This window comes from Mustela erminea, chromosome 13 (genome assembly GCF_009829155.1).
Source record: "Mustela erminea isolate mMusErm1 chromosome 13, mMusErm1.Pri, whole genome shotgun sequence".
Lineage (NCBI taxonomy): Eukaryota > Metazoa > Chordata > Mammalia > Carnivora > Mustelidae > Mustela > Mustela erminea.
In genome coordinates, this window is record NC_045626.1 from 69939823 (window position 1) to 69967519 (window position 27697).

Genomic DNA, 27697 nt, shown 5'->3' on the forward strand with positions numbered 1-27697 from the left:
AAGGTCCCCAAAATAAAGAATTACAAGCCCAAACTCACAAGGAATGCTTCATTGAACTCAAAAGAGCAAGGAAATTGCCTCTGAAGCTGATGAACGCAGTCAAGCCACTGCAGAAACACGGGGCAGCGCTCGTTCAGATCATCGGAGTTCTCCCCATGACCACACCGGTCAGCAAACTTGTGACCAAAATCCAGCCACTCCATCTCCACGAGGACCTGGAAACCCTGCAGGGAAACACCCGGGATAGACCATTTGTACTTATCTATGCAGACTATGACAGTCCTGAGCCTGTCAGGACTAACAGTAATAATCCCTTTTAATACCCTCCCAGTAAGCCCAACAGGAGGGCCTGACCCAGCCCCATAGCCAAGGTCTCCATGGAACACATCCTTAGGGCAATTTCCCACTTCACTCAACTCCATTCCATAATTATCAAATGGGTACTAATGATTTATCTAAGCCTTTCCTGAGTCTGTACTTTCTTTCAGTATGTAGTGTAAGAACCACATTTCTTCTAAACTTATTTTTTAATTTCTTTATTTTGTGTTATACTTAACTAAGTCTTGTTTCTAATATCTTTCCCTATCCCAGATTTACATGTATTTTAGGGCACCTTTATGGCTTTTCTTGTATCTTTAACCCACCATGTGGTTCTTTCAAAGTAGGGCTCTTTCTCCAGAAAGAGCTCTCACACTGCAGTGATATCTGGACCCATTATCAGGATGAGCATGCCAAGATCCTACTATAATATCCCCATTTTCCTGGAGCAGGCAAAACTTTTCCAAGTAAATAGACACAGAGGGAAACATGTCTAATTTCTCAATACCTTGTTATCCACAATCTGCTCCATTTTAAAAGACACAAGAACTGTGGGAGGCACCACCACAATTTAGCTCAAGGTAAAGGAGCAATAGTTTTAAAACAAATTTCACTCTCTTTAGGCCTAACCACCAAGACCAAAACTGATCATAAAACCATCCAAGGTTTCACCCACTCATACTGATGTACCAAATCCTACTCTTGGGATGCACCCACCTCTATGGTTCGGTAATACGGATCCAGCAAGAGCTTAGCCAATGCCACAATCTGGGGAGTGCGGTCCCAGCCATCTGAGCAGTGCGCTAGGACGGGCCGCTGATCACGATCCACAGCGTGTACTACCAGAAGTGCCGACTTCAGGAGCACAGACAGGTGATGGAGCCATTTTGTGCTTTCAAGGGCTGAGAGCCAACTATAAAAATAAAAACAGAAGGGGAAAGGAAATGCAGATTTTTATGATTTACTGCATCATGCCAAATACCCGTGAAATTAAAAGGCAATTCCCAAAGATCTTTCCCTCCAAATAAAACAGTGCCCAAACAAACAAATCTCTGTCTTTATAAAGCATGTATATAGATGCAGGTTAACCCCTACTATGCAATAGAGGACAGCTTTAGAAATAGGACAGTAATTAATAGAATTTTTGTTCTAAAAATCTTAAGGCTAGTTTCTGAGAATGAGTATCTAGTATTTTTCAGTCCATGGTAGTTATATATCCCATATAAGTAGTTCTTTCTGGAGTCTTCTGAAGGAAATAGTAATTATGCCACTTGGTTAAAGTCACATAGTCAATTAGTAGCAGATCTGCTGAGACCTCAGCCAGGCTCTTTCTATGGCCCACCTTTGGGGAAGAGAGCACTGCTGGCTGTGTAGCAAATACAAGTTGCTAATCCTCATAGTGGAGAAGCAAGCTCATTCTTGGGTCAGGCTTTTTCCCCAAAGACAGTTGTGCTCCACCCTCTGGGCTGATTCCAACTGCGATGAATCTAATCCCTTACTACCAAGTGTTAGTACAAGTGGTTCAGGCAGCCATTTGATTGAATAAATCAAGGAATTCTGCAAAACTTGATATGATCAGATCTACTGAACAGAACCCAGGGAAACAGCTATGGGCTCTAGCACAAACACCAGAAAAGAGAAAATTCTGTCTTCTCTGGCACCATTTCTGGCTTCCTGAAATAGTAAAACAGGGTCTTTTAAATATTTATCTGTCCGTATTTGTTTCACAGACCATTACTGCTAATTTTTCTTGTATTCAACCAGTTCCCTTGGGTGGGTGGGGAGGGAGTGTTACTTCACCTACCTCACTGCAAATGCCAGCCATTCATTTTTAACAAGCAATTAAAATGTGGCAATGTTCGTAATGAGAGAGGGTAGTTTAGGACTCAGAAGCAAATGTAAAAGGATTTCACCAAATGGCAAGTTTAACCCTTTTTTACAACATGATGAATAAATTTTGACTCAAGGTAAAAACACCCCCCCCCCCAGTTCACAGCAGGTAAGTTTACCTACAGGATGTCAAAACCAAAGAATTAAAAATGAGCCAAAAACAATGCAGAATATTAGAGGTCCCAGGAAAAACAAGAAGGCAGGGCTTCTGAGGACTGAGATCTGTTTTGTGCTCCACATCTTTAAACCTTTCAAAGGGCTAGATTTTTGCTACTGTGCTCCTAACATAGAAAGGAAAATGCACACAGGGACTGAAAGTAAGACTGAAGTGTACCAAGAAACAGAAGAAAAGATACCTCCAAACTCATTAAGAAAGAAAGAAAAAAGGCAATGCAAAATTAAAGCTAAGGCCAAAGTCTTACTTTCCCGGATCCGGCATCTGTGTGCACAGCAACCGCAGAGACTGAAAACTCCTCCTAATTGAATGAATATTTGCCATCCCCATAAACACGACCTCACAGTTTGGGTAATACTCTGCAGAGAACAACAATAAAGAGAACAAAAATATGTTGACTTTAAAGCCCACATGGCCAAATTTAAAAGCAGCAAACAGGCTATAAAGCAAATCCATTATAGTTGCTGACGAAAGAAACTGCTGTTTTGATGCCTATTAGTCTAGTCCTTTTATCACAGGAAAAACAGTGCTTGAATTTTAGCTGTTTCTGCAAAAAGAAAAGTTAGATTTGTGAAGATATGGACATAAAACATAAGTTTTTTTGTTGTTTTTTGTTTTTTTAAAAAGATCTATAGCCTGCTATCCCATCTCAGGTTAACTTCTTGGGCCACATCTAACTTGTAGCTCTGGAATCGCTTCGAAAAGAAGCTGGCAGAACAATGCATTTTATGTATTCACATATCGCCTTCATACAACTGCTTTCAATTTCCAGTTGAGATCACATCCTGATGAAGGAGCCTGGAACCTCTCCCTGCTCCATCAGCGCACCACTGGCACTGAAGGGGTCCCTCCTTGGAGAATACATTCAGAAAGCAGGGGTGCTATAGGTCAGGACAGAGGTGTGCTGCTAGAGTCCTATATTTGGTGCTTCACCTTCCACCCCAGCCTTTCTAAGTAGAAGCCATGTGGGAAGTTTTCTCTGAGGTCAGTGAGGAGTAAACCCACCGTCAAAGTCAACGAAAAGCTTTTAGAAGGCTGAGAAATTGAGCCACTAAAGAAGCAGCTTCCAAACATGAACAGGCCTTATTACAGGGAGGATTTACTTTCTTTATCATCTAAAGGTTAGGAAGGAAGATTATTTGGTTTCCCTGCACCTCCTCCTCCACTTCCCTGAAAAGAAACAAGTGTTAAGAATCCAAACAGCTCTGGCTCTCTCAAGATAGGCTGAAGAACATAGTTTGCCGTTCATTTCAAATTGAGAACTAAGACCCAGCCGGGCATGGACTGGGTTCATGAGAACAGTATCAGGGGACAAAGTACCATACACCTCACCCGGGCATTCACAGCCTCCTCCTTTGGCTCGGTTCGCCACAGCTGCAGCATAGGAACGTGCGTCCAAGATCAAAAGCTTCTGCGGTTGGATGGCTAAACTGTCTGCTCCTGAAGCATTCGACAGAGAAGAATCTAGGAACATCACGGGTAGGAGTGAAAAACTAGAATGAACCCATCTCTCCCCAAAATTGTGCAAAATAAGAACTAAAAACACCTCCTACAATACCAAGAAATAAAAACCCTCAATTAAATGAAACCCACCTAACCAGAACCCTTAATACACAGGACTTCTCTATCTTCTGTTTTGTCTACCAGTCTCCTTTATCTCATTTCTACATGTATAGTCTTTTCACGAAGACTGGTGACTCCTGTCATGGTCTGGAGAAATTCCAGGTCCCCTATCACATACATACCCCACTGTTGTCACAATGACTAGAAAGACAACAGACACATTAGCCCTCTCAAGCCAAGTCTGAAATAGTTGTCTGGTTCACTGTCCAGACCTATGATTCCTCAAATAATCCCATCAACTGAAGCTTCAGCCTCTCTCTCCTATGAAACAAATTATAGGTCTTACAAGGAAAGGCTACTCAAGAAAAAGTTCTCAAAGATACTCTAAAAATTTCTGCTGCTGGATCCAGGGAGCATCTTACCAAATTCCACATCAGAAAGGTCTCCCGCATTGGGAAAGTCTCGAGAACTGTTCCTAGTTGACAGCTTGCTGCCACTTGATCGGGAGTCAGAGGCACAAGCTTTGGCTACCGACTGCACCAGGTGCTCATCATCAGCATTTCGCCAGCCCCACCAGCTGACCTCCGGCTGTCCACAGCGGGCAATGACAGCTCCATTACTCTGGTGCCTGTGCAAGGAATAAGACCCCATTACCCATCTCAGCGGCCCCATTCCGATGCTCTGTGCTCATACAAAAGTCAGGTAGTGTATTTTAAATGTGTTAACAAAGAGCATGAATACAGGTAAGTGATGGGTTAGCTTCAAGTCCTCTCAGGGCAGAAATCTTCTATAGCATCAAGAATAAACAACAAAACCTATCTGAATCTTTCTCAAAAATTGATCATTTTTGAGGCCCTTGTAAAGTCAGCAACAAAATGATAAATGTGTGCTCTTAGAAAAAAGAATTTATATTCATTAAGCAAACATTTGAATCTTCAAATTTATTTTTGGAAAACTGGGAAAAATATAATCTACAAATACTACACTAATTCTGCTATTCAATAATGAAACATTAATCTCTTCTTAATACTGCGCCTGAATATCCTGGCATAATAGATGCTGACGCAGAAATATTTGTTTCCACAACAACTTCTGAGGGCCCACTGCAGCAACTGTACACTTATGGATGGCTTGGGGATTCTTTTTAAAACAAGATCCCACCTTTGGGACTCAAACATTTACCTGGCCCACAGTGGACCACTCTACAAAATCTTCTGAGATTTCATGACTCAAATTGCTCTTACTATAGGCAGATAGCTCAACATACCAGCTACCTTTCCTTAAGCTCTCAGAAGGAACAGCATAAACCTCAGTAAGCCATACTCTGACCCTTTTTTATTTTTTGATAGATCTTTTGTAAAAATTAAGACCAGAAATCTTACTCAGAAGTCTTTAAGGTGATATTAAAACCTAGTGTCTTGGGGCACCTGGGTGGCTCAGTCAGTTAAGCCATCTGCCTTCGGCTCAGCTCATCATCTCAGGGTCCTGGGATTGAGTCCCACATTGGGCTCCCTGAGTCTGCTTCTGTCTCTCTCCCTCTGCAGCTCCCCTTGTTTGTGCTCCCTTTGCGCTCTGTCAAATAAATAAATTCTTAAATAAAAATAAAGAAATAAAAAGTAAAACCCAGTCTTTTCCTAGTTAGGAATTTAGTTAGGCAATTTTAGCAATTAAAAAGTTATAAAAGGGGGCGCCTGGGTGGCTCAGTGGGTTAAGCCTCTGCCTTTAGCTCAGGTCATGATCTCAGGGTCCTGGGATCGAGCCCCACATTAGGCTTTCTGCCTCCCTCTCCCCCTCTGTGTGCCTCTCTGCCTACTTGTGATGTTTCTGTCAAATAAATAAATAAATGAAAATCTTTACCAAAAAAAAAAAAGTTACAAAAGTAGTATTTGGCACAAAAGGTATAAAGTTCCAATAAATGCTACAACATGGATGAACGTGGAGTATGTTATGCTAAGTTAAAGAAACCAGTCACAAAAGGCCACATATTTTATGACTGCATTTATTAGAAGTGTTCAGAATGGGCAATCTGTACAAGGTAGATTACTAGTGACTACTAATGGGTCTGGAGTTTCTTTCTGAGAGGGTGAATATGTACTAAAATTGACTGTACTGATGATTACACAACTCTGAATATATTTTTAAAAATCCAACTACAGTGGCTCCTGGGTGGCTCAATGGGTTAAGCCTCTGCCTTCAGCTCATGTCATGATCTCAGGGTCCTGGGACTGAGCCCCGCATTGTGCTTTCTGCTCAGCAGGGAGCCTGCTTCCCCCACCTCTCTGCCTGCCTCTCTATCTACTTGTGATCTCTCTGTCAAATAAATAAATAAAATCTTTTTTAAAAAAATCAAACTACACATTAAAAGGGTGAACTGTGATATTCACAAAGTAGTTTTTAGAAAGTTATAAAAGTAATCGGTTCGTTATAAAACTAAATTAGCAGAGTAAGTAGTAAGCAAAATGTTTAAATGCCTCCCAATTCTATCTCCCAGAGGGGAAGTATCCATATCTTACTTCCCATTAAAATCTAAATACAGGGCCGGGTGGGTGACTCAGTCGGTTAAGCGTTCAACTCTTGGTTTTGGCTCAGGTCATGATCTTGGGGTCCTGAGACGGGGCCCTACGTTAAAGAAACCAGTCACAGCACAGAGCTCAGCACAGAGTCAGCGTGTCCCTCTCCCTTTGCTCTTCCCCCACCTCAAACGCACTCTCAAATAAAATCTTTTAAAAATCTACATACATACATTCATACGCATCTATAACACATACATAGGAGACAGATCTAAATAAAACATACTACTGAATCTATTTGTCATCTTTAAGAAACAATGTGAGAACAGTTTTTATTTTTAATCCTAAAGCTCACAGGCAGTCAATGAAATTCAGCAAGAACCATATTCCACTGGAAGCATCAGTTTACTTTAGTTTTTAAATCCTCCAGAACAGAGAGACTAGCAGAAACTAGTCTCTAGTCAGAAACTAGAGACTAGCAGAGACTAGCAGTAACAGAAAGCACTAGCCACTATGCTCAGTGGGCTCACCTGCTGAATGGAGCCCAACTGGAAATCAAACCTAATTCCTAAAACGCCTACTAGCACATATAATAGGCATTGGGAAACAATAGAGCTGACCTGTGCCAAACCTTCACAAAAAAGGCTGGCAGGGCCTTTTCTGAGCATCTTCTTTCTCTGCAGTGCTCCTAGCAATGCCCAAGAGGAACAGAAGATGGCACTCTTCAGCTTGGATCTTGGATTTAAAGGGTCATAGCATTTCTAACAGCCAGCCTCAACTGAACTGTTGCAATAAGCAGTTTTCTGTAGTCTTCCAAAATGCTTTTGACTGCATGATCAAAAACTAAAACAATACAGCTAAAAATCATGAAAGAGCATTTCTACCATATCAACAAACAGAGCCAAGGAAAAAGTATAAAAATGAAGATGTCCAATGGATGAGTCCCCTACTGAACACTGAATGCTTCAATTCTATATAGAAATACATAAATACTTAAACTATTCCTTAGTATTAGGCAAGCTCACTAAATGATTAGAAATTTCTAATAATCACTCAGTGCACAAAGGGGGGAGCTGTGAATTGCACTACAGATGGATGCCCTTTGCACCTTGCTAGGTTAGAGAGCAATCTTGGTCTTCAGTAATAAACCCAATTAAACACTCTCTCATCACAGTGGGAAAAAAAACACTAATGAGGCACTGGTTCAGCATGATGCTGTCAAGTAACTGCTGCTAGCAACTTCAGGAATCCTTACTGCAGTCTACAGACAACTAAATTCAGTAAAAGTATGCTGGATTTCAGAAGCAGCTTGCCACCTGGCCTGGCAAAGCAGAGAGTCGCAGAGTATCCCCAAAACAGTCTTCTATACACCCCTTACAAAACTTCCTGACCATTTTAACAACCCAGTTTGGGGCTCAAAGATTCAAAAATGTTCCCAAATGGAGGCTAGTTCCTAAAAGCCTAGCTGAGTTTGTTTGGACTATACCAAGAACTTTTTTTTTTAAATACCAAGAACTTTCATTTGTAATCCTTTGAGAGCAGATTTTCTAAGAGAAATTGGAAATAAATTTCATTTATACATATATACTATAATCTCTAGAAAGGGCTGGGGCGGGGGGAACCCATGGCCCATGCCCTCTAGAATAAATTTTAGAAGGGAAAAAAAAGGTTTCTGTTGTTTATTCTAAATTTTTCTTTAACTTGCACTTACAGGCTTCTCTACCAACAAGGAAAATTCACCTAAAGCCCTGTACTTTGAAAATGACAGTCCTTTCCTCTTATGCTCAAAGTCCACAAACCCTACAAATACTAGGGCTGCTGATCTAACACAGCTGTTGGCCACAGAGCAGCAGCTGGCTGCTTTCCCTATTTGAGCTAGGCCAATCACTGCTAAGACACAAATCCTTTCAGCTTTCCCTGCTCTCTAATTCCTGTGTCATCCTTGTCACTAGAGTGATAGGTAAATTTGGTGACCTACTTTTCTAGGGGTGTCTGAAAACAACAGTGATGAAAATTGAGATTGAAAACTTAATGGATTCCACTGGGCCAGAAACAAATACTTTTTCATTTCTATTCAGGACAGCCATCAGAATTTGCCATCAGTGGAGTAAATGAACAAGCTGGTTACCTCAATGGAAATCCCACAAGGAGATAAATCCCTTCCTACAACATCAATATTTCAATGGAATGCTTCCTGGCATGGAAGTGTCTGAGTGAGCCCCAGTGGCTAGGCCCAAATTCAAGGAAAGCCCAAATCTGCAAACTGGAAAAATGGAATGGAGAATGTAAATACTATAAAGAGATGACATCTGAAACAATTTCAAAATAAGAGGCAATGACTTCTTCAAGTCTTAACTTGAGTCCTTGAGAGCTGAGCTATTCAATGAATTATATATAAAAACAGTCCCGAGGAATACAACCTCCTCCATGTACTGCTTAGAGCAGCCCAGTATTCACAGATGCATTCATGCGGCTCAGCATACCTCTGAAGTAGGACCATCATTCCATTTTACTAATTAGGAACAGGCTGAGGTAAATTAGGGAATTTACTCGAGGTGCCTTAGCAAGAGTTATCAGTGAGAAGACCTGAACTCCCAAACCTGTGCTTGACACCACGCCACCATTCCCTTTTAGAACTTGCCTCCCCTGGCTCTTAGGTCTTTGATCTTTATAAGATCTTCTATCTAGCCAAGCCCTAGCCTTCTCCTTTTAATGCTCCCTCTCAAAACAGAGCTCTTTCATGTGTCAAAGTTTCAACCACAAAGACGATCACAAATTACTTGACTTTAACTCCTCTCTCTCAATCCAAAGGCCAAATGCAGTAACACATTATCTTCCCACAGAATGTCAGAAGGCTCTTAAAATAGCAAGACTAGCCACTTTTCTATTAAAGTTTTCTTATCACCTGAACCATCAGCAAGTATTCTGGATGCGGTAAGTATCAGTGTGTCACTGTAAGAGTGGCTTTAACTATAAGGAAGCACAAGCTTGCCTGGAAAATTCTCTGAACCCTTTCCTTCCTTCCCAGGTTAGCGGCAACAGAGCAGCAGACCACATGCAGTGGACAGCAGCACCAGACCAGGCTGGGCCTGGCTAGGCTTACTTACCTGTAGACGACGGCAGGGATGCGCTTCCAGGACCTGAAGCTTGCTACACTCTCTAGTTCTTTGTCGGTGATCCAGGCAGGCACTATGAGCTCCTGTGGATAGCTACCACATAGCCTAATGGGGAAGGTGAGAAGGAGGGAGTGGGGGAAGAAGAAGGGAGGGAAAGAGGGAGAGACACTAGGTGAGCCAGTATAAGGATGCTGATAAGCTACCCAGAGCCAGTTAATAAAAGGCAATATGGAGCTGTAAGTGAGTCCTGGTCTACTCAGCAAAACTAGTCACCTTAGGTGTTTACTTATGTGTATGTCGCCTGACAGTATCTGTCACTGTTCCACTTTAGGCTACCTTTGGGAATTTGGTGATCCTAACATCTGAAATAAGGGGAGCCCACAGGCAATCAGTTACTTCACTCTAACATTCTCTTGTAACAAACACAGAAGTCACTTCTTAACTATATAAAGTTCACAGTCCAACTACAGAAGTGAAAGTCTGTCAACCTCTACCAGACCCCCTCACTCTTTCAGGCTTCTGTCAAAGGGAAACATGTGAAGAAAGACAAAAGTCTGCAATTTCAAGTTTCCAGATACCTTACAGAATTACTAACATATTCTCTGATGTGTCCTAATTATAGGTAACAGGTACAGGCAGGGTATGCAGAAGCAGTACCAGAAGTCAGGACATTGCATACATAATCACAGTTAGTAATATGAGTAAGCTGTTAATCATAATTTCATAAAACATACTTTAGAACTATATTCAGGGGGGATAAAGCTCTTTTCATTAGGGAGGAAGATAGTAGCTACATGCTAGTCAGGCTGGTGCCCTAAAAAGCAGTTCTTTCTGACAGGTTTTTCACTTATAGGACATTGTCTCTCCATGGGTATCCTAATATTCCTTTTTAGCAGTGAAGGGAAGAAGACCTTTAATCCGAATCTTAAAATACACAAATTCCTCCTCCTCCTGTACCACCACCTGAAGCGGCCCTTGCCTACCTTATGCAGTGGGGGAAGAGGCAGAAAACACCAAGTAGCTTAGGATCATTCTGCACAAAATATCTACAACATGTTCTCAATTTCCAGAAGATTAAATATCAAGAATTTAAAAGCCACTGAACCAAGAGAATATCTACAACTGATAGTAGCTCTATAAACTTAACACCCATAAACTAAAAATAATCTGGGACACTATGACCACAGTTAATATGGTAACCACGAGTCTTGTTCTTTTGTCTTCTTTTATCTTGTTTAAAACTTAACAGTAAATTTAGCACTCCTTCATAGGAGCACTTTTCAATGTCCTGCAGACTGGTTTTGAGGCAGAAATAGGGGATTCAAAGACAAAAATTAGTTTTTAAAACCCATATTGAATAGTGATTTTGAAAACCAAATGGCTTTTGAACTCGTTTGAATTCAAGTTTATTCAACTTGTTTTTTATTCAACAAATTTAGCTTAACTTGGTTTTCTGACTTCAACCAATATTCTGATCATTCTATTCCTTGTTCTGTATTACACTACCTAGTAGTCACCTCTTTAGCAAATACTGGCTGCTTACATGTAGATAAGCAGTTTCCAGCATAGGAAAGGAGGGCTGTGCATGAACAAAGCCTGTGGCAGCCTCAGGTTCTCTGAGCCCTTGCCTCCAGTCTCCACCTCTGTTCTCTGCTTTGACTTGTAACAGAACAGGCAAAGGTATGACAGGTCTACATGTAGCTCCAGTTCCTTCACAAGACCCCGTGTTCTTAATTCCTTGGCCAGGGTCCATGTTAAGAGCTGCATAAACTATTCCAATGAAAAATGAAATGCTCTGATGGCTACCCACAAACAGACCAAGAAAATGGCTATCATAATTTGAGGCAGTTTGAAAAACAGAATGATTAATGCCTGCAACTGCTAGATCTTAAGAGGAGAAAAATACTAATTTAAATCTCCTGAACAATTTTCTTTTGTTTCATAGAAATTTGGACCACCAAAATCATAATAGTTAGCTGACCCCCCAATACCAAAGTACTCACACCTTTTAAGGAAACAAGAAATGGGAAATATTTAACAGTGATTATATTAATATTTAATGATTAAATGGTCATAGCTATGAAGTTGGAAAGTACAGAATAGTACTTATGCCTATTTCATAGAATCTGGAGTAAAATTAAGTCATAAAAACTAGCTTATAAGTGTTGTATCACTGCTTTGCGATCACAGAGTCTATCTCCAATGTGACATCAAGTGGTGACGAGACCAATGGAAACTGCCTGCCTACATGAGAACACAATACTGTCTAGGAAACACACGCACCTGGAACAACAGAGATCTGGAGGGGGGATGGAAAGGAAGGTTCCAGAATCCTATGAAATACCAATTTTCCACTCCAGTAACAGCAATGGGAACAGAAGGCTCAAGAAGTACTCTGAAGACCATGCAGTTAGATATAATAAAATTCCACTGAAAAAATAGGTCTATGTCTAAGTTCAAATGCTCCGCCGCATGAGAACTGGGGTTTCTGCAAAGGCACTGGCTGTGAAGCACAGTCCATAGGCACCCATACAACTCACTTGTACTTCTCATTGATGTTGGAAATCCTCCAGGCATTGTTCATATCAAAACCCATTCGCTCCACTTCGTTTTTAAACCTTGACGTTACATGCTCCCCTAGGGGCCAAGGACAGCAAAAAGAAAGAAATGAATACCATTTTGTAAAACAGGTAGAATAAAAGCATAGCTACCCTGCTCAGTTATATAAATAACATGTACTTAGTTTTAGTTTAAAAAGTCCCTGTCAGGGTAAGACTATACAAAGGAATGAGGAACTAATTTTTAATAGAAATATAGCTAATCCAATTTACATCAGTTTCAGGTCTACAAGATAGTGATTCAACAATTACATATATTATGAAATGCTCACTGTAAGTGCAGGTACCATCTGTCACCATACAGAGTGACAGTTATTACAATATTATTGCAATATTATAATATTGCTATTACAATTTTGTATCACAATATTATGGTAGTTATTACAATATTATTGACTATACTACAGTATTACAATAAAATATTATAATATTATTGTATTTATAATATTACTATATTCCCTATGCTGTACCTTGTATCCTTTTGACATATTTCTTACTGAAAGTTTATACCTCTTAATCCCCTTCACCCATTTTGCCCATCGCCACCCCCTACTTTGGCAACCAGAAAACCAATGTGTTCTCTGTATTTATGAATCTGTATTATTTTGTTTGTCCGTTTTTAGATTCCACATATAAGTGAAATCATATGGTATTTGTCTTTCTGTCTTATTTCACTTGGCATAATAACCTCTAGGTCCCTCCATGTTGTCACGAATGGCAGATTTTCTTTTTTATGAGTCAGTAATATTCCTGTATGCGTGTGTATGTACACAACGTGCACATGCGCATGCATATGCCCCATCTTCTTTATCCACTCATCTGTTGATGAACACTTAGGTTGACTTAGGTTGTTCCCATTATTTTGGGGCGCCTGGGCAGCTCAGTGGGTTAAGGCTCTGCCTTTCGCTCAGATAATGATCTCAGGGTCCTGGGATGGAGCCCCACATGGGGCTCTCTGCTCAACAGGGAGCCTGTTTCCCATTCTCTCTCTCTGCCTCCCTCTCTGCCTATTTCTCATTTGTCAGGTAATTAAATAAAACCTTAAAAAAAAAAGAATTATGTTATCTCATTTAATCACTACTACCAACTCAGAGTGGTTATCACCAAGTTCATTTTACAGAGGATAAAACTGAGACTGAGAGAGGTTATTATGGTAGGTCTGTCCTACCATAATCCAGTCCCTGTCACTGGCTACTCTCCCATTTCCACACTCACAATATACATAAAACATAAAATGAACAAGTTCACCAAGAATAGTAATATAAATCTACAACTCCTCATCAGAAATCCTATGGGCCAGATTTCAAAACTTGAGTTTAAAATCGTATATATAATATAGTATTAGATTAACACTCTCAACAGGGTCTACTAATCAAAACATTAGTATTTCTACAGCGAAATGCATGGATAATTCCCACTAAATGGTAATAAGTAAAGCAGCAAATAGCTTCATGTCAGCTCAGACTGGGTCAAGCCACCAAGTAAGAAGACTCTTGATTTTCAGAGCCTTATAGATTACAGAACTGCAGATAAGAGATCATGAAACTGTAACTTCCAGTACCCAAGAATCTCAGGAAACACCATACTACTAAGTAAAGTGCTAAGCATTTGTAAGAACATCCACCCAAACAAGTATAAACCGCCTACATCTGCGCTAATGAAACTGGCTTTCTCTTCCTAAAGACAGCAAGCAACAAATGCAGAAGTGAACCGAACATAAAAGTCATTAAATCTGAAATAACTTTCTTCCTTGAAAACACACAGAGTCCTAGGGCAGTAAAACAAACAAACAGAAAACCATTAAGCAGTATCTCTATATGTAGTGTTACAGGTTGTAAAATAAATTCTGGTGGGGGCTGGGAGAAACTACAATAATAAAAGCACAAAGCAGACTAGACTGCTTTGGTGATCAAAGTAGAAAGCTTTGCTTTCCCTGGGAAAGGAGCTTCAGAATAGGAAACAGCAATTACTTGAATGAAGGACAATTCTATAAAACTACTTCCCATTTAAACTGCTTTTTGTGAGCTTAAACTAGGTATCATATGTTTCCTGAAGGAGAGCTATAAAAAAATGAGGTGCAGAGATTTAGGAAGAAATAATCAGCTGAATGTATCCCATTGTGGAAAAGTTTTAGATGTGATGTCAGCTTTCCAAATAGGAAAAAAGCTGTCTGAAATGGGATGCCATCTGTCTATAAATTTCAAGGAATAGTGACCATCAAGAATATTGGAGAGGGGCGCCTGGGTGGCTTAGTGGGTTAAAGCCTCTGCCTTCGGCTCAGGTCATGATCCCAGGGTCCTGGGATCGAGCCCCACATCGGGCTTTCTGCTCCATGGGGAGCCTGCTTCCTCCTCTCTCTCTCTCTGCCTGCCTCTCTGCCTACTTGTGATCTCTGTCAAATAAATAAAATAAAATAAAAAGAATATTGGAGAGTCCTTCACTTTTAATCCCCATCTAAAACAGTAAAACTATGGCAATTTCCAAGTTCATTAATTAATGAGATTCTTCCCACCTGTAATATAGCTCCAAGTCTTGGCAAAAGGTAAATGTAATTAATGACTCTAACATTAGTACCTCTACTCTGAGCACAAATACACAGCCCTAAAAGGACCCTCTAATTTTAAAATAGTAACTGGCAAATCACCACCATCATCACTGGCAATTTGCCAAAGAAAAGCTTAGAACCACTATCAAGAGTATGAAATTCTGAGCTACATACAAAGAAATACATACTTTGTAACAAGCATAAAACATGTTACTGTGTAAACAAGGAGAACAAGGAGTTTAGTTACCTTTGTATCCTCTGAAACTGCAAGTTCCTAAGTTTGAAACTGACCATCACAACCCAAATAATTAGGTTTTACATCATAAGCCACTGCATGTTTATTTATTTTTTTTTAAAGATTTTATATATTTATTTGACACAGAGAGAGAGATCACAAGTAGGCAGAGAGGCAGGCAGAGAGAGAGAGGAGGAAGCAGGCTCTCTACAAAGCAGAAAGCCCAACGCAGGGCTCGATCCCAGGACTCCGAGACCATGACCTGAGCCAAAGGCAGAGGCTCAACCCCCTGAGCCACCCAGGTGCCCCTGCATGTTTATTTTTAAAAGCTTTACTAAACTACCCACCCTTACTATGTGGGATACATTTTAATATTTTCTATCCTAGGTGTTTCATTTTGTATTTCATTCCTTAAAACTTTTGATTTTATGACCCACAAGTGGATCCCAACTTAGTCGGAAAAGCAATGCTTTTAAAAAAAAAAAAAAACTAGCAACAGACCTTAAATACAGGAGTAATTCAATTGGCTTTTGCTAAATTGTGTTAGAAGCTCCCTTATGTTTTTCAGCTAGAAAACTGAATGCCAAGCACATCTATTTGCTGATTTCCCTTATGAATCTCCCTCTAAGAATTCTCTGGTTTCCACTGATTCAATATCAGATATACTATCATATCCTATTTTAAATATTACGGTTTTAAGTTTGTTTGGCTTTGAGTTTCCACTGCAACCCTCCTGTCTGCTCCCCCCCCCAAATGAGGATGTGTCCTTTTTAAATGTTTATTTCTTGTACTAAAAATGCAAACAGTCCAGCAATTCTTTAGTGAGAATGAAAACCTTTTTTAAAAAAGATTTATTTATTTTTTAAAAGATTTTATTTATTTATTTGACACAGAGAGAGAGAGAGATCACAAGCAGGCAAGGAGGCAGGCAGAGAGAGAGGAGGAAGCAGGCTCCCTGCTGAGCACAGAGCCCGATGTGGGGCTCAATCCCAGGACCCTGGGATCATATCCCGAGCTGAAAGCAGAGGCCCTAACCTACTGAGCCACCCAGGCGCCTCGAGAATGAAAACCTTTTTAAAGCAATGAGACCCTCTATCATAACCAGCGTCAATAGGCAGTCTAAAAATATCCCCCCCTCAAAAGTCTAGCTCCCTGGGTGATTCTGAGCATTCAAAAGCCCACAATTATACACAGCCTAAAGATCTGAGATAGAAGAGCCAGTCCTCTATACAGGATGTGAGGAAAAGAACTGCTTCGGAGTCAGAGAAGGTGAGAACCAGCCCTCCCAGATTTTCAAATATGGATGGAAGAATCATTCTGTTCTATGAACAAACATTCCAGGACAGTCGTCTAAATTTACACTTAGCGGACTTCGTTCAAACTCCTAAGACTTGGCTTTTTTACTAAACAGGTAGCTGCACAAGAGCTGTGAGACCCAGACTCCTATGCTGTTCATGGTTCAAGATATGCTTAATGGGCATCTCACAGAAGAGAGATCAGAGAGAGGAGCCTGATGCTACTAAACTAATAACTGAATTGCCCAGTCATTTGTCAGTACCCCTGCTTAATGCTCAAGGACAGAATGATCATCAAGAAGGCAGCTACAATGAAGAGAAGAAAACCAAGCACATGGGAGAGAAGCTTTAAGCTTTCAGTCCATTCCTTTTTTAGAGTTTGAAATGGATCTAAGAGTCAAGAGTTTCACAAAGACTTCTGCAAGTTTCACAGGTAAATTCCAATAGCAATACTGAGACTTCTTCCAAAGTAGATTAAGACTCAGAGCTTATGGCTGGCTTAACTATGACAGCTTCAACAAGTCAGAAACTTAAGATTTATATGAATACAAGGCAATGATACAATTTTCCCATTTCGCTCCTTTCTGACACATTCTACTCTTAGCAGACTAGGCATAGAGAGACAGAATCCATAAAACCCTTTATTAACTGCTAAAAGACTAAACTCACTTCAACTCTTCAGAGTCTATGTGCTTATGATCTCATATGTTGGAGCAGATTATACAAAGGCATCACTTTGAAATATCTCAAGTGTTGTCTCACCCTAAAGATGACTTGTAAGAATGTGGTTGTCTGGTATGCTCCCACTTGGTGAGTAATGCTGTAGCCACCACCAACACTCAATAATACTGGGCAGAGACAAAAGAACCAGGTTGACTGGCTTTAAAAATGCCACCACAGTATTTTTTATTAGGACCAAGTTTTCCCTCTGTACTCCACAGTGAAAATATATAAAAAGGAAAAAGCCATACATATATATAATAAACACACTCAAATCAAGTCACTGAAGTACAGTAAGATTCCATGTAAGTGGTAGCAGGTTAACTTCAGTGTGGATTTGTGACATTAGAAAGAAACAGAATACAACCTTTACTCAGATTAAGCTCCAACCAATCAGTTACAATGGCATCACCTTGTATATTCATAAAACCCAAAATGTTCTGACAAGTATGGCACATAGGAAGCACTCAGATATTTACTGAACTGAACTCTCTAGCAATAACAGATTTGATCTTTGCGATACCCAGATCAGCTTGGGTAGGAAGAACAGGAATGTCCCAGTCTGAAGAACAAAGGAAACTGAAGTACAAAGACGATAAATGGCTTGCCCAGTATTTTTTTTTTTTAATTAAATGGTAAAGTAGGGTTTTAGTTCAGGTTCCCTAGTTCTTAGTTCTTTACCCCCCAAATACCTCCACCCATCACAAACTAATGAAAAGACAGAGAACACTGTCGATATCTATAAGCTCTGGCAGCCAAAGAATACCAAGTATCATCAGGAAGAGAAGGATCTAGGGACAGAAGTCATCTCAGCTCAAGACACAGCCATCCATAATTAAAAGAGTGAAGTTCTGACCTGGCACACCTTAGCAATAGCCTAGGAGATGGCTCAAATCCAAAAGAAACTATTTTTATCAAGGAAATAAGGAGTCATCTAAAGAGATGAGGAATTTCTAGTCTGTCATTGTGAAAAAACAGGTTAGGAGAAAAAGAAAGCCTTGCTGACTAACCACCTAAAACTAGGGGTATGCCCATTAGGGTTAGGACTCTTTAACAACTGAAGTTCTTATATAACAATATGCAGCTAGACAGAACTCCCTAACTTCATTATCCTAGGAAATGGTAGAGACTAAAAATTCAGTAAGACACATTGACTAAAAATGCAGCAAAAATACATATAAGATTTGTGCATTTCACTGTATGTAAATTTTACCTTGAAAAAAAGAAAAACTTGAAAAGAGCCATAAACAACAATAGTAACAAAATACGATGGCATCTCAATAAAAAAGGAAAATGAAAAAGATGCAATGGATGATCGAGTGAAGTCAGAGACAGTGCAAGCACATTTTCATAACCTTTTCCAGGATGGTGTGAACTCCTGTGGCTGACTCCGGGATTCACTGGCCTGACCAGGCTCATAGGTAGCTGGGATTCCTGAGGCTTTCCTTGTTTTTCATCTCTGCATGCACAACACCCCACAGAGTCAACTCTCAATAGCTGAGAACTGGGGTTCAGTCCTAGCTCTGTCACTGGCTGGCAGTGGGACCCAGCAGCAGGCTTTACCTCTGAGTTCCATTTCTGTGGCTCCCAAAACAGAGACTCAGTCTATCCTGCCTGCTTGATGAAGTCATGAGGGTCAAACAAAAGTATATATCAAAGCATCTTTAAAAATAAGATGATGCTTACTATTATATTTTAATTATGAACCAGAAACTTCAACCAGTGAATGAGCCAGGGAACAAAGCGATACAAGCAAAGCTAGATTAGCCTCATAAGTTTAAAATCACCCAAGGCAGAATAGTTAAGATAAAAAATTCAGGATTAAAAACTGAGGTTTAAAGAAAAAAGTCTCTAGAGCAAGCTGAGTTGGAAGGAGCCTCAAAACTCTTCATTGCTTAGAAATTAAAAAAAAAAAAGAAATTCAAGACTTTGCTTCCAGGCTGGACGTAATAAAGAACGAGTGTTGGACCAGCAAAGTTCTATTTATGGCAGCCTAAAATTTACAGAAAAATACACGTGGAGAAATAACACGAACTTGATCCAAGCCATTTCTGAAGGAAAAAGAGTGGAACAAAGATCTCCTGAGAAGGCAGGAGGCCTGAACTCCAGCATAAGCTCGGCTTCTCTATTTGTCTCGAGGAAAGTCACCTGGCCTCTCCAGACCTCTGTTTCATCACCTAGGAGATGAAAGGGGTAGGGATAGAAAATCTCTGACATGAAAAGAAGATAGGGAAAGGCCATTTTGTATGCCACTATTCTGCACGCTACCTTCAGATACCTATGGAAGTTTGTTCATGCAACTTGTGTTAACATTTTCCCCCTTTCTCTAATCAATGAACCCTTCCTTATTCTACCTTCAAAACCTACTCAAAAGCTACTGTGAATGTGAAGTCTTCCCAAATGTGTATACAACACTCATGGTTCCCTTCCATTAGGCTCCTTTCAACCCCCATTAAACCATACTATAGTTGTTTTTAGGCCCAATAGACAGTGATACCAAATATAGTGTTCTTCCCTTCCCCTGAAAGGCAGGAAACATGTTCTATTAAACTTAGAAGTGATGGGCACATGCTAGGTGCTCCATAAAATAGATAAAGAATTAATACACATATGCTTAGAGTCCCATTTCATGTGAAGGGTACCTCAAACAATAGTTCAAAAAAGACACTATTTGGGGTGCCTGGGTGGCTCAGTGGGTTAAAGCCTCTGCCTTTGGCTCAGGTCATGATCCCAGGGTCCTGGGATGGAGCCCCGCATCAAGCTCTCTGCTCGGCAGGGAGCCTGTCTCCCCCTCTCTCTGTGCCTGCCTCTCTGCCTACTTGTGATTTCTGTCAAATAAATAAATAAAATCTTAAAAAAAAAAAAAAAAAGACACTATTTGCACATTTTAGAAAGGTCTACCTGGTCTGCACAGGTCTCCATGTTGCTCTTTTTCACTGGCGTAGACCTCCATGCACCAAGCGTGGTATGCAAACGAGAACAGATCTTCTATTTTCGCAGGTGGTCGGATTGCATTGTTCAGTCTCTTGAGCCACTCTTGACACTGCTCAAAGGTTGAGAACTGACACCTTTGTAAAGCCAAACAAGTATGGATGTAATTAGCAGATGGCTGACAATGAAACTTGAGGGAAGCCACCATTTCAAGAGTGCCTACGTCCTGGTGCAGTGACAGCTACAATCAAAAGAGCATCAGAGGTGGCCATTCACACATTCATCATTTATGATAAAAAGAGATCCAATAAATTTTAGCCAATGGTACAAAGTGCCAAAAAGAAAAAAAATGGACGTGTGAAAAACTTATTTTTAAGCTGATGAAATTGCTTCTGAGATTGATTAATGGTAATTATTAAAGTAAAATGGCAGTGTTCTCTTTCATGAATAAGGTTTCCTTCTATGTCTTCCACCAAAGCTTTAGAAAGGTTGTCAAGAAATAGGTTATAACAAAACAAAAAGAACTTCTCCTAAACCTATCAGGCCAAGCTCAAAAATAAATCACAGCACAACTTTTGGCCAGTTTGATAATAATTTCAAAATCTAACTCAGCAATTAGAATAAATCAGCAACTGTAGATCCAAAATAAGACCCTGAAACTTTCAGCTGTGACCATGTAGAGAACCAAACAATTCTATTAGAAATTGTAATTTTAGGTACATATTGTTTGATTCAATTAGGGCAAAAAAATACTTCACCTTTTCAAATGCAGAGAGTGTTTAAACTGAGTAATTAATAAATAAGCTTTTTAAATGTAAGTTGTAGTTAGTATCTATCAAAAGCAAGCCAATCTCAATGGCTAAAAGGCAACTTATATATCTTAAAACCAAGGAGGTCACTTGAACCTCTTGCTCATTCCAATCAATGTGGTTCATCAATATGCCAACACACAGTGTTTACTGGCACTCCAAAATCAAAGAGATAAGGGAATTCAGAACTTCTAGAGCTATTAAATTTAAAAACACATTTCAGGCATCATTTTGCAATCATTAGAGTAAAGATTATATCAGATAAAAACCATAATGGATGTTAAATCAATGGAGAAACTTGACGAAAAGCAGGATATTTTCATTGTCTTAAAGTGCCTTCTATAGATAGTTTATTTGTTGTGAGGGAGAAAATGAAGAAATTGCACAGAAAGCAGGGGACACCTCAACCAGAATGATCAAAATTAACATCACCAATAAGGGATAGATGGACACTGCTTGCCTCCAGATGTAATAGAGCACCCTGAGAAGGATACAACCTACACATATAGTACTGTATCCAAGAATAAAGAACCTCAATTTAATCATAAGGAAACACTGTACAGACATAAAATGAGAAACATTCAATTGAAAGATTATATTATTTAAAATGTGAATGTCATAAATTAAGAAAAAAAGGGAGTGAAAAATGTTTCAGAGTGAAGAAGGCTAGAGCGGCGCTTGGGCAGCTCAGTCAGTTAGATGTCAGCTCAGGTCATGACCCCAGGGTCTGGGACAAGTCCCACATCAGGCTCCTTGCTCAGTGGGGAGCCTGCTTCTCCCTCTGCCTGCCGCTCCCTCTGCTTGTGCGTGTGCGCTCTCTCTGACAAATAGATGAATAAAGTAAATAAATTATAAAATAAAATAAAATGAATGAATACATATTTTTAAAAAACTAAGAAGGCTACAGAATCACAGCAACTAAATGCAATACCTGACTTTGCATGGATCCTATCCTGAATAAGGTGGGGGTGAGAGAAATGCTATAAAGGGCATTATTAGGTCAAATGACAAAATTGGAACAAGGATAGTAGACTGGATAAAAGTATTATGAGTGTAAAGTTGTGAAGCCTGATAATGATACCATGGTTATGTAAGAAAATATCCCTATTCTTAGGAAAGCACACCAAAGTATTTCAGGGTGAAAAGCCAGGATTACGTAACTTACTTTCAAATAGTTGAGAAAAAGAATCAATCACTCAAACACACACATGCGCGTGCACACGCACACACACACACACACACACAGCACCTGCAAACAATAAAGCAAATGGGGTAAAATGTTAACAATATTGGTGTTCTTCGTAATATTTTAACTGCTGCACTTTTTTTGGTAAATCTGAAATTATTTCCAAGTAAAAAACTTAAAAATTACTTTTCAAATAGGAAAGTAGCCTAAAGATGAAATATTTCAGGCACTAACTACTCAGAAAATATTCCTAACAAGGCTGACACTCAAAAGCTGTTTTTGTTACCAAACCATGAATCTATTCTTTTAATAATACATATTTTCCACACTAAAAAACAGCATAAACACATCACATACCTGATAACTTTGCAGTCTTTGCAAGTCAAATGAAGCTGAAATATATCTCGGCATTCAACACTTTCTATAAGCTGTAATGGAACCTGCAATTAAAAAAGATGAAGACCCCTTGTCAAGAAGGCATTAATCCCGCAGTTTTCTCAGTGGGTTCAACAAGAAAGATCCAAAAGCTCTACAAGGGAAAGCAGCAAACAAAGCCACAAATTTATCTGAATCAGTAGTATTCAAGTGATTTACCACTGAGTCAATTAGGGTTTCCCCTCCTTTCCCTCTAAATCAATAGCCTCAAGTCATATTTGAGCATGAAGACAAGGAATGAAAGAGCAGGGAAACAGGTCATCTCTCAAGTATCAAACTCACAATCTCTCCAGGTACTACTTTACACACTACAGCTAGCTGTGATTTGCAATGACAAAGCAGCTGAAGGGAACCAGAGTGGTAATCTGGTCTTGTTCACAGAGAAGTGCAGATCAAGGTGACGGCAGGACTACACTTATTTGCCCCAAACAGCAAAGTGGACTTGTGGCTTTGTTTTAGCAAAGGAACATCCTGAAAAACACTGGAGATCTAAACTGCCCACAAGCCACACCGGAAAGATGTGCTTGCTTGTCAGACTCTGTGCTCAGCAGAACAGACCCATCTAACATCTAGATGTTAGAATAAACATTAAAGTGGAGGGAGCAGGCCACACAGTGGTCAAAGGTCCTAAAACTACCTAAGTCTAATCTGCTTCAAAAGACCAGGAAGATCCCTGTCTGCCAAGTGGGGCTTGATGTATGAACAAGCTGGAATGGTTCTCTCCCTGCCAATCCGGTGAGCAGACTCTACAGAACACAGAAGTAAGGATAATAGCAGAGAGGGCTGGGAGAAGGAAAGGGAGGCAGACAGGGAAAGCATCTTAACAGGTGACAAATCTTCAAGCTGATATGAGAATCCTCCCCCTCTTGGATCAATTCACCTTGACTCAACCCTTGGTTTCAGAAACTAATTTCTAAAACTTCTCAAGAGAGCCTGGTAAAATAATTGTAGATACACTCACTCTTTAGAGAAGGGGTAGACTACTGTTTCTTATACTATATCATGCCCAGGCAAAATATAGCTCTGACAATTCCAAGTAGCATTCCAACAATTCATGTTCAGCACAGGAAGAGACAGGCAGTCTCCAGCACAGAAACAAGAGAGTGCTGCCTGCACAAGGTGGCCATCATCTTAGCTGAGCCAGTTTCAGAAACGGGCTTCCTGCAAACTCTGCCCCACCACGCAATTGCCAGAGTCAGCAGAGAACTCTCAGAAAAATGATGTGAGAATCAAAAAGAAGCCCAGTGCTGGATGTCTGGGATAAGAAACAGAAACTGGGGCAGGGATTAAACAAGAGAAGCAAACAAAATAATATATAGAAAATGGGAGTTTTTACCTCAGAACTCAGAACCTTCTTGCTTAGTTCTAAGTCTATAAAACTAAAACTTCCCTCATAATAGGACTGGGAGTAAGTGAAGAAATCTTGTATTCTGAGAAAAAATGAACTCTGGCCCTCTGGGGTTTTTTTTTTTGGTTTTCTGGTTTTTGTTTTTTGTTTTTTTAAGATTTTATTTATTTATTTATTTATTTATTTGACAAGACAGAGATCACAAGTAGGGAGAGAGGCAGGCAGAGACAGAGGAGGAAGCAGGCTCCCTACTGAGCGAGAGCCCATGCGGGGGCTCGATCCCAGGACCCCGGGATCATGACCTGAGCCGAAGGCAGAGGCAACTGAGCCACCCAAGCGCCCCTGGCCCTCTGTTTTTAAGTCCAAGTGCTGTGAGAAACTGTAGTTGATGCAGCTAAAAATTCTTTCAAGACCTGTACATTTCAGAAGGAAGAAGGCAATATACATCAACGGGTAGGGATAAGCTGTAATAAGAACACATATTAAAAAGATAGAGATAGGTGGCACCTGGGTGGCTCAGTCTGTTAAGCGGCTCAGGTCATGATCCTAGGGTCCCAGGATGGTGCCCCACGCCAGGCTCCCTGCTCAGGGGCAAGTCTGCTTCTCCCTCTCCCTAAGTTTGTGCGCACACATACACACTGCCACTTTCTCTCTCCAAAATAAATAAATAAAATCTTTAAAAAAAAAAAAAAAAGATGGAGATTGGAAGAGGACACTGATCTGTCTGCAGGTCAGTCCTTTGGGTGCCCTATAAGACTCTTATACTGCTTTTGGATGCCCTGTAACAGACTCTCATATTGCATTTGCTTTGTTTTAATATAACCCCTTTCCCTTCTCCCTCCCTTCCCAAAAGTGACTGCAAGAATGGCAATTAAGAAGCCTGAATTCTAATCTCAAATTTCTAAAATTTTACCAACTAAGTCTGCCTATTTCCCGATTTCCTTGGGCCAATTTCTAAACTGCTTCTATGTTTTCTGAACATCAAATGGTCACAGCACAGGAAGTCCCAGGCAGAGGGAACAGGAAGTGTCTGGAGTGGAGTGAGAGTAGCTTTACAAACCCACATGGAAAGGCTGCTCTCTCAGAAGTCACCTGCATCCCAGGTCCCCTTCAGTCACCTTCCTTATAACTATAAAATCTGAAAACCAACTAATGCTAATAGCAGCTGCTGGAGGAAGTGAACGAGTCTGTGCTACTGTGCTCTAAGGAAGAGATAAGCTTTACATGCCCTACTGTTGGATCAGCCTGTGTCCGGACTTCCAGAATAAAGAAACACCTTAGAGCATGCAAAATATTGGCTACCTAAAATGCATCTGATATGCAAATTTTCACACATTTTAACATCACAAATTTAAGGAAGAAGGCTAAAAATACCAGATGCTAGTATGCAGATACTACTAGCAAGTCACCATAAACCACCATGTGTACTCAAGTCATAGATATGGAAAACAGATTTTAATGCTCATGCAGACTGTCACATGCAGGGAAGTTTAATATGCAGCAATTAAAAAAAAGAGACATATAAGAGAGAAATAAGTGATTTTATATACCAAATGAACAACTCCCTTTTTTCTTCTCCTATCCAGCCCAACGTTCCCTTCGATGTTCCCTCCACAGACTGCCTCCTCTTCCAAAAATGCAGAACAGGCCTTCTCCTCTTACACACCCAACCAAAACACACGAAGTTTCTCTACTTTAAGGCCTGCTCCATTGCTTTAGGTTTCTCAGTTTTCCTCACACATCAAGAGGATCCCTTACCATTTCTGTAAGCAGGCAAACCCCATATTCAACCCTACTAGCAAACAATTATAAATTGTCTTCAATCCATACCATTGAATCCAGGCCATTTTATAGCCCAGGGAGGTTAAGCTTCTATACTATAAGCTAGTGGCAAAGACAGGACCAGAATCCATGCACCTGTCTTCTAGCCCAAGCTCCTTCCATTATAATGGTGCACCTTTCCTTCTTCCTCTAAGATTGCCCCTCCTTGCTGTATGGGCTCTACTTTAATGTTTCTCTCAGAACTAAGTGGGCTCTCCATCAGGGACCTTCAAGAGGAGAACAGAATTTAAACCAGAGTCCTTATGTACAGTTCTATCCATGGAAGAGTACGAAAAATCTAAAGTCACATACATTCAAATCCTCCCTAGAAAACTGATTCAGTGTTTTGTAGCAACTCGTTTTCTTTTTGCTTCTTTCACCTCTACCTTCTTCCTGCAAGATAATTTTAACTTCCTTTACAGTGATTTTCCTCTTATAATCTCCACAAAACTCATGCTCAAACGATGCATCAAACACACTCAGTGCTGTTAATTTCTCAAAAGGCCAACAGTTACATCATGGGCATCAAAATCATAAGAGCATCAATCCAAAAAAGCAGAAGAGCAGCAGTTAAAAATTATAATAGACATGCATAGTATTAAAGATAGTACTTATCTCACTCCAGAGGGAATTTTACGTCATCATATCCTAGTATGTTTACTTTAATTCTTTCTCAGTTTGTGTGTGTGGACATGCACATGTGCAGTATTTTTAAGCACCAGAATTTAAAAGTGGGATAGGTCTACCTTTTAAAAACAATGCCCTTTTTATAACCTGAATGGAAAGTACTAATTCTGTACATCCATTTGAATTAAAAATGGCAGTAACTGAGTGAAAATAATGAGTCTAAACCTAAAATCTGTAATAAGCTGTTAAGTATCTGGGCTCTAAATCTTATATAGAAACCAGTCAGAAGAAGACTGTCACCAGTTAAAGATCCAAACTCTACTGCTCACCTTTTATATTTACAAGTTGCTCTTCTAGCACTGATTCAGACACTTTTGCTGGCATATGAATACTGCGGCCAAGGTTCATGAAGGAAGGGTTGACAGTAACCTCCTTCTGATACTTGGGTAATAAAGATTTTTGCTATACTACAGTTAGACAATAAAAGAATGTGAAAAAACGCTAAGGAAAATGTTTGCAGATGCTACACTTGCACATTTTTCCTAAAAAGCATTAACAGGCTAGCCTGGAAATAGAAGCTTTACTATCTTTTTAAATACTAATGTTGATTTTACAAATTATTCCTAGTTGAAATTCACTTTACATTTTTTGAGGATCACAATTCCATCTGTTTATGTATACACTATGGGGCTTTTTCCTCACTCTACAAATTGTTCTCATCATAGTGTACCAGTAACACTTTGTCTAGTAAAATGGAAGGGACTCATGCAGAGAAGACAAATTCTGCTGCTTTGCAAGGTGAGCTTCTGACAGTCAAAACCAACTTGTTCCAAAGCACGGTGCAAAAACCACCTAGGAGTCTCATGCTACTTACTGGGATTTCAGAAGCAGCAGACTGAGAGGCAGTCTATTGAATTACACAACAAAAATTGTTTTAAATTTTCATGAATTCACTTGAACACTTACTTGTTTATAAATGAGCTGAGCAAAGAAATAAACCTGTACATATGCAAAAATACAGTTTTGGAAAAGCACAGAATGGGAGCAATTCATACCTTAAATGTTACAAATGAACTCTCCTATAGATGTTCTTTATTCTAGGACTTGGAAAACTGATACTCAGTAAATATATTTAAAGTAATGATATTATGGTATCTAAATCTACAGGCATGTTTTATTCAATTGCTGTAAAATTAAAAGTGAATATACGATATCAGGTAGCTATTTAAAACTTGATGGTAAGTCATTTTCTAAAGTGCTAAATATGTTGATTTAAAAGGCAAGGAAGGAAGGAAAGAAGGGAGAGGGGAGTAGAGGGAGGAGGGGAGGGGAGAGGGGAGGGGAGAGGGGAGAGGGAAATGTAAAGGTGGGGCAACACCACCAACTCTCTGGTCTCCCCCCAGGACCTAGTGCAGGAACAACCACTGTTTTGTGAAGTAGTAACCACAGGTTTAAGAACCTTAGCACTAACCATGATGTGAGTATTTGTATGGAGAAATCCCAGTCTCTCTTGATCTGAAATGTTTAAAGTTGCTGCAATGCCAAAATACTTTTG

The 27697-nt window shown here is 39.9% G+C and overlaps 1 protein-coding gene and 1 long non-coding RNA gene across 14 annotated transcripts in view; one reads left to right on the forward strand and one right to left on the reverse strand.

Annotated features, from left to right (window-relative positions):
- LOC116571418 overlaps positions 1-12114 on the forward strand; it is a 101805-nt gene extending 89691 nt beyond the window's left edge. For 3 of the 5 annotated variants that reach the window (XR_004277873.1, XR_004277877.1, XR_004277874.1), the window contains 3 exons: positions 8535-9390; positions 9485-9689; positions 11763-12114. This is a non-coding gene — a long non-coding RNA (uncharacterized LOC116571418). The remainder of the gene's footprint in view (positions 1-8534; positions 9391-9484; positions 9690-11762) is intronic. The other 2 variants (XR_004277875.1, XR_004277876.1) reach the window with 2 other exon arrangements.
- MTMR3 (myotubularin related protein 3) overlaps positions 1-27697 on the reverse strand; it is a 143710-nt gene that overhangs the window by 15747 nt on the left and 100266 nt on the right. For 5 of the 9 annotated variants that reach the window (XM_032309268.1, XM_032309276.1, XM_032309275.1 and 2 more), the window contains exons 6-14: positions 22269-22351; positions 19887-20053; positions 12113-12209; positions 9564-9677; positions 4369-4574; positions 3716-3847; positions 2631-2742; positions 1036-1231; positions 39-224 (exon numbers count right to left, since the gene is read on the reverse strand). In XM_032309268.1, coding sequence (XP_032165159.1) covers positions 39-224; positions 1036-1231; positions 2631-2742; positions 3716-3847; positions 4369-4574; positions 9564-9677; positions 12113-12209; positions 19887-20053; positions 22269-22351 — 1293 coding nt within the window. Of the gene's footprint in view, positions 1-38; positions 225-1035; positions 1232-2630; positions 2743-3715; positions 3848-4368; positions 4575-9563; positions 9678-12112; positions 12210-19886; positions 20054-22268; positions 22352-27016; positions 27050-27697 lie in introns of all 9 variants that reach the window. The other 4 variants (XM_032309273.1, XM_032309269.1, XM_032309267.1 and 1 more) reach the window with 1 other exon arrangement.